The 12,225-nt window shown below is 33.6% G+C and overlaps 1 protein-coding gene across 1 annotated transcript in view; it reads left to right on the top strand.

The window, feature by feature from the left end:
- The first annotated feature begins 2,481 nt into the window (after positions 1-2,481).
- The window catches only part of Mdh2 (malate dehydrogenase 2), a 137,747-nt gene continuing 128,003 nt past the window's right edge, over positions 2,482-12,225 (top strand). The window contains exon 1 of the mRNA XM_090406025.1: positions 2,482-2,667. Within this exon, the coding sequence (XP_090262151.1) occupies positions 2,596-2,667 (72 nt within the window). The 5' untranslated portion in view covers positions 2,482-2,595. The remainder of the gene's footprint in view (positions 2,668-12,225) is intronic.

Raw genomic sequence — 12,225 nt, 5'->3', positions numbered from 1 at the left:
GTTAAACAAGCATGCTATATATATTCTGTGTGTTAGTCATTCACTAAATCTTGTCGGCCGTGCTGCTGTAGGTTGCTGTTTAGATGCAGTAAACATTTTTTCTGTTGTTCAAGAAATATATACTTTCTTTTCATCTTTTACAAAGAGGTGATCTGAGATATCATCTTTCTTGAAAACTGACTCAGATACCAGAGCGCTAAAAAGACTGTCTTATACTAGGTGGGAAGCAAATGTCAAAGCAATGTCTGCCATAAATGTGAGTTATAAGCCCATCATAAATGCTCTAAGTCACATTTATGATGATAAGAATGAAAAGGGAGCTACAAGACTAGAAGCTGGTACTCTTCTGGAAAAATGGAGGAACTAGAGTTTGTTTTTATGCTACATTTATGGAATAATTTGCTGCCAGAGTTTCACAAAACCAGTATGGCTCTCCATGATCCAAAGATTGCACTTACCACATGTGCAAATCTGTACAAATAACTTTCTCAATATGTTAAAAACATTCGAGAAAATTTTGATGATTTTGAAGAAGTTAAATCTAGATTGCCTGGTGTAAAATATAAGTCTACAGTAAAAAGAAAGAGGATGAGAAACAAACAAGCCAATGATGGAGCTGCATCTGATGCTAATGAACAGCTTTCTCCAAGAGACAAATTTCGAGTGAAATCCTTCATTTATATCATAGACATCTTTGAGGCAAATTTAATGAGAAAAGCAACAGTCTACAATTATGTTGGAAATAAATTTTCATTTTTAGTTGATTTAGAAGATTTTTCCAGAGGTACAGCTTCGAAAAGCAGTAGATACGTTAATAAAAGAATATCCACAAGATGTTGATGTTAATCTCACGAGTGACCTGAGGCACTTCCATGAGTATGTCAAGCAGAAATATCCTTAAAAAGAGCATTTTCAATGCAAAGATTTGTATCAAATTATCTTTCAAGACAAGATTGAAAGATAATTTGATTCCACATTAGTTTTCCCTAATGTGGAAGCAATATTACGACTATTCCTGTGTTTAATGGTAACAAATTGTTCAGGAGAAAGATCATTTTCACAGCTAAAGAGAATAAAAAATGAACTGAGAGCAACTATGTCTCAAGAAATATTGTCTGCACTTAGCATCATGTGTACAGAAAGCGATAAGTTACGTAGCATATCTTTTGATGTGATAATTAATGATTTTGCTTTTGGGAAATCAAGAAAGAAAATGTTTTAAGTTATATCTTAGAGCCTTTTAGAGGATTATATAATATAATTATTTCTATTAAATAATGTTGTATTATAACAATTTATCCACTCAATATATTCAATATTAATTTATTATATAAATATGTACCTGTATTATTTGGAATTTTGGGTACGCAATTTTATGTGATGTCTACTATCAAATTTTCACCTGAATTAAATATTAATTTTTATATACTACCAATTATGTTGTTATATTAATTTAAATTTTACTTTTAATTTTCCTATTTTAATTTAAAACTTTTTGTTCTATGAGCCTTATTTATCGTTTTTAAAACTCTTTAATTATATACTTATTTCTGTGATTTTGTAAACGCATACTTTATTTTTTTTAAATAAAAATTAAAAGACAATATAGTTTCATATATTAAAAAGGCATATATATTTTAAATTTTTCTGAGACCAGCTGATGTAATTTAAAACAGTAGGGGGCCCCTGGGTTTGATATAGCTTAGGGCCTCAGAAAGTCTAAATTCGGCCGTGCCTACAACTCAAGAAATTTGACCATAGAACTCACACTATTTCAGACAGTAACATACAATATGCAATTCTATTCTATTACAATATTGTTCTGTTCTTCAAAAGTTAGTTACGACTAATCGGCTTCCTTTGGGATTTAAAAGGGAATACTTTTTGTTTATTATATTTAATTTCTACTCTTGCAAAAATTAAATACCCATGTATTTTTGGCAACTACCATAATTCTAGCTGTCAGAAGAAAGACCATTATATGCTAAAATATAGTTTCCGTGATTGGTTTGCCCACAAACGCTACTGATGTGCTATAGAATTTCGCAACCTTTCGTACGAAAGTTTGATATAAAAGTAAAACAAATAAAAAAAAAACAAGCAAATTTATTGTTTCCTTAGAATTCGAAATTTTAACCCTGCATCTCTGAACAATCGACCATAGAATTTACACTGTTTTACCTAATAATACCAAGTGAGTTTAGGAACTCGAGATGACGGTGGTTGTCTGCTGCACTTTCATTGCAGTAAGTCTAAACTTTGCCGGGTAAGATAATTTCTGGCTGTGTACTGCTTTTCAAAATGTATCATTAAAAAGTTCTTCCTATTCTCTTTTTAGACTATAATGATATTTGATAATTTATATTTTATAATCCAAGTGGAAAAAAGTAATGAATTTAGTGGACAGTTATTTCACTAAATTTCTGAGAACGAGATTTCATGCATAGTTATTTCTGGTCGCCGTGCTAATTGTAATTCACGGTGAGAGTATCTGTTTTAAGGGTTTTGCTTGTGTTTCTGTTGACCTTCATGTGGTAATCGGTGGGTACTGGAGAAGAACTGTTGTACTCTTTCCTATTTTTTTAAAGATTAAAAATGTTTTCAAGGTTCAGCAAATTAACAACGTTACAATTTAGTGGACTGAGAACTTTTTCGGTGTCCTCTCAGGTATGCATGTAACATATATATATATATAAAAATCAGCTAACGCCTTTTTATTCCCGTATACGGTATATATATTGGAAATATTTTTTGTGTTCTTTCTGAACTAACTATTTTGAGTGATGTTTTGGAATAGTTTCGAAGTCTCAGGGAGGAGCAATAAATATTCGTTTCACGTGGACCATCGCATGTAGCATTCCCCTTTCTCCAGTTATAGGTTCAAATCTCACTGTGGTTGTTAATGCTAGCGAAAATACGCCACCTTTTATCTTGGAGTGCCTGAAGTGGCTTTTAGTGTTCGCTATGGTTGTTATCTACTATTTACTCGTTTTTTTACTCTTGGTGATCTTGTGAACCAATGCTCTCCATCCCACTCTGTCTCTTATCCTTCCTTTCAGCAATTGTAAGTTCAAGTTGGTGAATTCTTTTATATTATCCATCCAATCTTTTGTGGTTTTCCTCTTCTCAATCCATCAGTCTTCCCCAACATAACTGCCTTTTCCAATGATTCATCAGCATGCATTATATGTCCAAAGTACATCAACTTCTGTTTAGCATTATTCACCTTCAAGGAGCATTCTGTCTTAAAACTTTCTTATTGGTCATTCTTGTGGGATTCTTAAGTCTCTTCCACACCCATAATTCATTTGAATTATGGGTGTGGAAGAGACTTAATCTATTTGCTTTGTCTTTCTTCTGAATAATCCGACCTTCACATCCATACATCACTATTGGAAATACCATTGCTTTGACAATTCTAACTTTTGTGGCCTTACTCACATTTCTTTTATAATTTTTATCATGATTAACATAGCTTTTTTTTTTTTTCCAATGACTATCCTTCTTTTAATTTCATCTTCACATTTATCATAATTTCTGATTCAAATCACAGCAAATCATAACTTTGCAACGATTTCTATTTTCTTTCCCTCTGTTATGAATTCATTTAAATTGCTATATGCCATCAATTTTGTTTTGCTTATGCTTAAATTAAGCCTGGCTTTGTTACATTATCTCTTAACTAATACAATAAACTGCTCCAGATCCTCAGTTTCTGTTTATGGAGGTTTCATCTGCACATCTTAAATTATTTATTTTTCTGCCACCAATCTTAATTCCAGCTGGATCTTTGTCTAAGTTAGCTATCCTTATAACATATTTACAATAAATTATTAAAAATAGTATACAACCCTGCCACCGTTTTTTCCACTCAAACACTGTCTATTTTTACTGAATCCTCTTGATCATACAGCTCTCTTATCAAGAGAATTAGATGCTTAGGTATTCACATTGATCTCATTACATTCCACATTCTGTTGTGATCCATGCGATTAAAAGCTTTCTTATCAATAAAACAGATGACTGCTTCTGTCTGAAATTCTCTTGTTCTTTCCATAATCCATCTCATGTTTGCTATTTGGTCTCTAATTAGTCTACTTATCCTAAAGCCGGCCTGTTCTTGTGGCATTTCTCTATTCACATATGGCCCCAGCCTTTGTTGCATCACTTTTGGCATAACTTTACTTGCATGTGAAATTAGAGTGATTGGTTCTATAATTCTCACAATCTCTTGGATTTGATTTTTTGGAGTTGGTATGAATACTGATGTTTTCCATTCTCTAGGACAGTATATTTTCTTCCAAACTTGTTGACAAATTTCAGTTAATATATTCACCACTTCATCCCCAGCTGCTCTAAACAATTCCACTGATGCTCCATCAGTTCCAGGAGCTTTTCCTTTTGGCAGCTATTCTGCTGCTGATATCACTTCACTTTTCATTATCATGGGTTCCTTAACAAATATTCTTCTTTCAAATTCTTCTTCCATATTATTATCTTTCTTGTACAAATCCTCTACATAACCTTTCTATCTTTTTTTTTTTGCTGTTTCTTCTTTCATCAGGCATTTTCCCAAATTAATTTATACAACTCATAATCTAGGGATAAACTTCCCTGTAGGATCATTTATTTTTCTAAACAGATTTCTTGTCATATTATTGCTTCCTTCAATTTCCTTGCACTTTTTGTTTAGATGTTTTTCCTCATTTTTCCTAACCTGTCTCTGGAAATCAGCACTCTGTTGTCTAACCCTTTCTTTGTTTCTCTGAAATTCCATTTTTCTTCTTTCCTGTGTTATTTGACAGAGGAAAGAAGTGACAACAATTTACAATCTTTCTTTCTTGTTGCTTTATTAAGAGTCTTCTTCTCAGCTTCTATTTTGTTTCTTCTCACAGTTCTTCTGATTCTCCTCCTGTCTTCTCCAAATTTTTAAATTTCTTTCTGACTTCTTTAAATGCTTCATTTATATGATTTAAATCAAATCTGATGCTGTCCTTTTTTTGCTTCTTTTAGCCTTAATTTCAATTTAACTTCAGCTATGAATAATTCATGATCCGTCTCACAGATACACCAGGTAGCGTTTTTGCTGCTTGGAAAACACTCCTCCACCTTCTTCTAAATAAATTAACAATATAATCTATCTGATTTCTTTATTCTCCATTAGGTGAAGTCCATGTGTACAATCTTTTATGTTGTTGAAAGCAAGTGTTTGCAATGAAGCAGCTGTTCTCAGCACAAAATTCCAACATCCTTTCTCCTCCATTTCTCAGTCCTAAGTCATGCCTTATTCTTCTTTTTTTCCCACTTTTGCATTCGAGTCACCTAATATCAAGAGAAAATTTGTTTTATCCTACTGTATGCTATTTGTTGCATATTGCTGTAATATTCTTCGACCTCATCTTCACTTGAATCTGTAGTGGGTGCATATACCTGTATAATGTTCACTGGATATGCCTTTATTCTGCTTAGAATTATCTTATCAGACACTGGGCTGTAACCCAAAATGTATTTTCTGTATTCTCTTGTTATTAATGCTACCCCATTTCTTCAAAGGTTTCTATCTCCAGAGTAATATATCATGAAATCATTGATATCATAGTGACCCATTCCTGTCCATCTCAGTTCACCGATTTCTAAAATCTTAACTCGAGTTCTTCTAATTTCTTTCTTTACCAGTTCCACTTTTCCTTGATACATGCTTCTTACATTCCATGTTTCTTCTTCTTACTAACATAGATTTTAAGCCAGGTGACCTGTTCTGGTCTCATGCCATCTCTTTCTTGGTCTTTGATTCTTCTTTTTCCACTTATTTTATATCTGTATAGTATTTTTGGTAGTCTGCTGTTGTTCATTTGATTTAAATGTTCTATCCTTTTTTGTTTATACTGTCTTATGTAGTAATTTCTTTTGATGAAATGTGAGTTAGCCAGTCTTATATGGAGGTAGAGGGGTTTTTTCACCCGGAAACTCTGTTTTTCATTCCCCAGAACAGGCATATCAGCCCCATGAACACGTTTCTACAGATGTTGGACACCTCCAGGAATAAGGAGTAACCAACCTATTCCATAGACTTTTTGGTTCTGAATGCCTACATGGTAAAATGTGTGGGTCTTTAAATTGTAGTAAGTTTTATATTCAGGGATTGTAAAATTTCTTCATTTGTTTTATGGTCCCACTTGTATATTCATCTGTTTTTCTAAGAAATTTCTTTCTGCTGTTTGAATTCATTCTTCATCTTTCCTTTTTATGGTCCATGTTTCGATTCTATTATAATAAAGTTAGTTTTGACAAAACATTATAGTCTGATTGTAGTGTGTTTTTGTACTAGGGATGGCTTAAATATATTTTTTATGCCATTTACTTTGATAAAGTTTGATATTTTAGTGTTTCTTCTTCGTATGATCAATGACATCCCAAGTATTTGAAAATATTTACTTGTTCCCATTGTAAATATTTTATTATCCATCACTATTTTACTTCTTATTGGGTTTTCACCTTTGAATGCCATTATTTTTGTTTTTTCTTTAGATATTGTCATATTATATTGTTTTGAGATATTTAATGATTTTAATGATCTTTGTAAATCGTTTTCTGATGTAGCTAATACTATTTGATCATCTGCAAATAGTAGTGTATCTATCTTCATTTATGGTCTTGGCATTATATATTCCTGCATGTATTTTATATCCTGTATTTAGCAGACTAATTCCCCTATAGTTATTGCAGTTCCTATTTTATGTAAATCAGTAAAGTGGAGGTGTCTTCCAGAAGGCTTTGATCCAGCTTCATCATTCTTGTTAACTTCATTGGAAGTTCCTTGCTGCTTTTCCCCAGTAACCATTTCGATGTCTTCCAACTTGGTGTCCCATCTTCCAGCACCATATCACAATTACTTAAGCCTCTGTTCATAAGATTTTCTTGGTAAAATATATACAGGTTTACCACTGAATTCTGTCCTTACCTATCCTACTAGGTAAGGCAAATACCTGGAAGAGAAGGCAGACTTCCACTACAATAGATAAAGAAAAGTAAAATAGGAAAGACTGGCAGAGGAAGGAGCAAGAAGGAAAGAAAGAGAGAGAGAGAGTAGAGACCACTCTACAGATAATATAACAGATGTATGTTACATGAAATAAGGAATGGCCCAGCATCAGGTACCTCCAGTTCGGCACTTCCGTACTCACTAAAGCGAGCCCTTGAGGAATCGCTATAGTAATTTCCTTATTATCTAACCCTGTGTATTCCTTATTATTATTATTAAGAGAGACCTCCAGAGAATTGGGGACTTTCAAGGGAGGCCACATACTACACACACACAAGCTATCATACTTATTCTTGAATTCATTCACCCTGCTTGCACACACACAACATCCAATGGCAATTTAGCCACACTCTCTTCTTAGTGGTATCCATTTTCAGCTTCCAAGGATGCCCTCTTGTACTTTCCTCACCATTCATAAAATGAAAAATTCAATCTAATGAAATTTTGTATAATAACCCTTTCCAGTCTCAATCATATCACCCCTCTTTCTCCTGTTTGCTAGTGTCTGCAGTCTACAAATTCTTAATCTGGTTTCATAATCAGTATTCCAATCCTGATATCATTTTTGATTCTCCTTTGCACTCTCCCCCACTGTATCAGAATCACAACGGAAACCAGGAAACTAGACCTGCACACAATAGTTCAAGTGAGGTCTTATCAAGGCCTTGTAAAGAGGCAGCCCTGAACTTCAACTTGCTGTGTACTAATACTCAGATCCCTAGCTTGATCAGTTTCTTCTAGCAATCTCACCAATATGACATTAGATATGTAATCATGCCAAAATGAATGACTTTCCATTTACTGACATTGAACTTGCATCCATTTTCCCATGCCCACAATTCTAGCCTAAGGAAATTATTCTACAAGTACTGCATATCAGCAGCATTCCTGATTACCCTAACCTTGTGTATAGCATTTACCAGTCCTGTACAGCATTTGAAATATTTTATTCACCTTAACAGAAAGAGTAAACTAACGAGCATGCATTAGTTGTTTATTCTGAGGAACTTTTTAATGTATAATTATTTTTTGATTATATGCCGAACTTTTAAAGTTCAACAAAATTATCATCGTCGATCAATGTAATCTAAATTTATGTAATACCAATGTTTTATGTTTTGTTTTTACTTCTATAATTTACATAGTATATGTTTAATGCATGTAATTTGTATTCTGTTTTGTAAAACTATTACCTATTTTTACTGTGCAATTCACAACCATCTGTAACAAATTGTAACTGGGATAATGCCCATAATAAACATTATTATTATCATAAAACAAAGGTTAGATATGATATCTGTTGCTTTTAAATTTCATTCATAAAATAAACAAGCGTGACAGCAAAAGCTGTATTTTCCCTTTTTTTAATAATAAATGAATTTAAGTTACTGTTAGTTTGAGGTCTTTCAGTACTTCACTCATGTCGATACAAAATCGATTGTGGAGCAAAGGAAACCACGAAACGATATATTGACCATGTTATAGTAATGGTAATTTCAAGGATGATATTTTGTTGTATGTTTCAAAATCAATGGACATGTGGTCATCCCAGTTCCTGGAAATTAAGACATTTAAATGGGTAAACCTTAAAAGTAGGATATCATGGCATGATTTTGTGGCATCGTTGGAGTATATAGATTCTAATTTTGGAAAAAATCATCATGGAATACATGAAAATAGCCTTTTTGATGAGGTTTCTTGTTTAAAGAAGTATATAATTGATTCAAAAATTGAAGAATGGAAGGAGAAAAAAAAACTCCTACAGGAAATAGATGGTTTGAGATATTTGTATTTTTTGAGAAACAGAAAGTGCCTTATGGTAATATAAAAAAAAACACTGGAATTGTCCCTTTGCTTACCTGGGACAAACGCTGTTACAGAAAGAGTATTTTCAGTTGTGAATAAATTATGGACTGCAGAAAAAACAATTAAAACTTGAGACAAAGGCCATTCTTATTGTGAAATATAATATGGTTGATTCCTGTGAAGATTTTATGAGTGAAATATCAGAGGATGATGAATTATTGAAAAGAATTCATTCTTCCGAAAAATATGTTTAAATTGTTCATTTGGAGAGTTTTAATAGATATTCATTGTATGAGATAAATAAGTTTTGTCTGATATTTACTTTTGCATCCATTATTGAGAATTTAAATAAAAGTTGCTTTTAATAAATATCTATTCATTGTATAAATAAAAAAATGTTTTTTTGGAATATTTACTTTTGCATCCATTATTAAGAATTTAAATAAAAATTTCTTGATAATTTATAAGTAACAATATTATTAATTAGTAATAATAACAAGAATAAAAGCAGAATATTTTATTGAAAGGGTATGATTATGTTTCTGTTGGGATAAGAAGAAATACAGCAATTTTAGAATATACGTCTGGAGGGGAAGCAAACCTGCAAAGTAGGAAACAAAAGTTATGCAACCAGTGGAACGTGTCCAGCATTGGTCCTTGGATAATCTGGTCACTGTACCCTAACCTATCATTGCATCATCAGCAAATAGCTGTATGTCGCTTGTCAAATCCTTCCCAATATCATAATATATAGATTAAATAACAGTTGACCAAGAACTGTTCCTTGTGGCACACCACTTGTTACCTTAAACCTTACAGACTCGCATTCCCCATATACCACTTTTTGATATGTCATTCGGCCATCCTCTTATCCACACTAGTATTCTATAATCCAAACCCATTTTCTCCAATTTATGCAACAGTCTTCCATGCTATATTCTGTCAAAAGCCTTAGCAAAATCCAAAAGTATCGTGTCCATTCTCCTTGTCTAGTTCAGTGATAACATCTTCATTATATGCAGGAGACTGCATCTCTTGATTTTTAACTGGCTTCATTCGATAAGTATTTCAGAAATAGTTAAATATGTTTTTTATGTCTGTATGTTTTATTAGTGCTGTAATCCTTGCAGTAATATAGGTGTAATTTAACTCTGAATACAAATATATGGTTGTCAACACTAGTAGGAAACACTATGAAATTACTGATGAAAGATTATTTTCATTTTCAAATTATGAATTTATTATTTTTATTTAAAATCAGGAATGTGTTGTTAATTATATATTCCACACTTATATGTATGCCTAGTGTTTGGCATACATATTATTACCCTAACATCTCAGTGGAGCATAGGACTGTGGGAGATCCATTCTGTAAACATCATTTTTTTTAACATCATAATTTATTATTTACAATTAAAATAACAGTGATAACTTCAGGGATGACTAGTCTAGCTCACAGTGATTGCCATACATCTACTTATATGCATTTACTGTTGATGTATTTATTACTCTCCTTGGTAACATATTCTACTTGCTGACCACGATGAAAATCTACTTTTCCCTCCCCTGTTGAATGAGCTGTTATTCAGCTTGTATGTGAATAGCCTGTTCTAGTTTACTGTGTATTGAAAAATCTTATCTAAGTGCCCTACGAGGGTGGTCTAAAAAGTTCTCGGCCTCAACCATAAGCATCCATGTGAAATTGCAAGTCATTCCATCAAGTAATTTATGCAGCTGTCTGAAGCAACAGTGTTGTCTGTATCCTTGAAATGGATGTAATTGAGTATCGTGCAGTTATCAAATTCTTTGTAAATGAGGTTTAACGCCAAAAGAAATTCACAAAAGTTTATGGGTACTCTTCTCCTTCGTTTTCGACAATTAAGAAATGGGCTGCTGAGTTTAAATGTGGCTGTATCAGCCTTGAAGATGAACCACTTGAAGGACTTTCGAAAAGTGTAGCAACACCAGAAATCGTCGATCAAGTGCATGATATGTATTGGATGACCAGTGAGTCAAAGTGCGTGAAACTGCTGAGACTACAGGCATTTCAAAAGAATGCGTAGGATATATTTTGCATGAAGAATTGCAAATGAAAAAGGTTTGCGCAAGATGAGTGCTGCACTTGCTCACAGCAAATCAAAAACGCACTTGCATGAAAATCTCCGAACAGTGATTGGAGCGTTTTAACGAGAATAAAACTGATCTTGTGTGTCAATTTATTACTATGGATGAGACTGGATTCACCATTACACACCAGAATCCAAACAGCAGTCAAAACAGTGGACAGAAGCCAGTTGTTCAGCACCAAAGAAGATAAAGTTGGTTCCATCAGCAGGAAAGGTGATGGCATTGGTGTTTTGGGATGCTAAAGGCATTTTGTTTATTAATTATCTTGGAAAGGGTAAAACAATAACTGGGGAATATTATTCCAATCTTTTAACCAGACTAGATGAAAAAGTTTGTGAGAAAAGACCCAGTTTTCAGAAGAAAAAATCATCTTTCATCAGGACAATGCACCTGCCCACAAAGGTGTTTTGGCAATGGGAAAATTAAGGGATCTGCACTATTGTTACATCCTGAATGAAGATCCTTTAAAAGGAAACAATTCATTCAGGATTTAGCCAGTCAGAAAAATCAGCTGAAAAAAAAAAAACTTGTATTCGAGTAGAAGAAATAAAGTACTAACTGTAAATAGAATTAGAATTACCTCCTTTTAGTAGAATTGTAATACTATGTAAAGAACTTTGTGTACAAATTAATGATTCTATGTAAAAGAAATATTAGGTTAAATATGTGTCCTATTAAGCTATCTCAAATAACGTAAGTCGCGAGACAGGTAATGAGTAACAGTGCAAAGGTCGTCTGAAATGCACATATCAGTTGTAACGCTGGAGGCTACCGCATGCGCAGAAAATAACGTAAGCGCGCTTTCCTCGAAGACAGCACCTAACAGCAATAGGGAGAGTAGGGATCATCTTAAGGGCATTAAAACTAATGGTCGTGCGTTTTAAAAAAAAAAAAAAAAAGGATACAACAAAAACAGGGTGCTAGAACATGGGATATAAGGCAATGCATGCCATATTGCAAGGGCTTTTTGTTCCGGATTTCATCTCGAGGATTCTTGACTGGTGGTCGGAGAAAGGACGAGCCAGGGTTCTATGATGTCGGACAGTGGGCCGTTTTCCTGATTATGCTGAACAAGATTCCGCGTGGAGCTGTACACAAACCATCAGCCTATGTAGAAGTCGTGGCAGCTGCTGGATGTCCCATCGGAAAGGAGCGGAGATAGCCCTCGGTCGCAGAAGAAAATAGTTAGAGTCCGGCAGCAGCAGAAAGGACGACGTAGCCAAAAGCCAGGTGCTGAGATTGCCGATCGA

Source organism: Typopeltis vanoorti, chromosome 16 (assembly GCF_054136105.1).
Source record: "Typopeltis vanoorti isolate ZY-2024b chromosome 16, IOZ_Tvanoo_1.0, whole genome shotgun sequence".
Classification (NCBI taxonomy): Eukaryota; Metazoa; Arthropoda; class Arachnida; order Uropygi; family Thelyphonidae; genus Typopeltis; species Typopeltis vanoorti.
The sequence above is the reverse complement of the archived record's forward strand: the minus strand, read 5'-3'. Positions and strand labels throughout refer to the sequence as shown.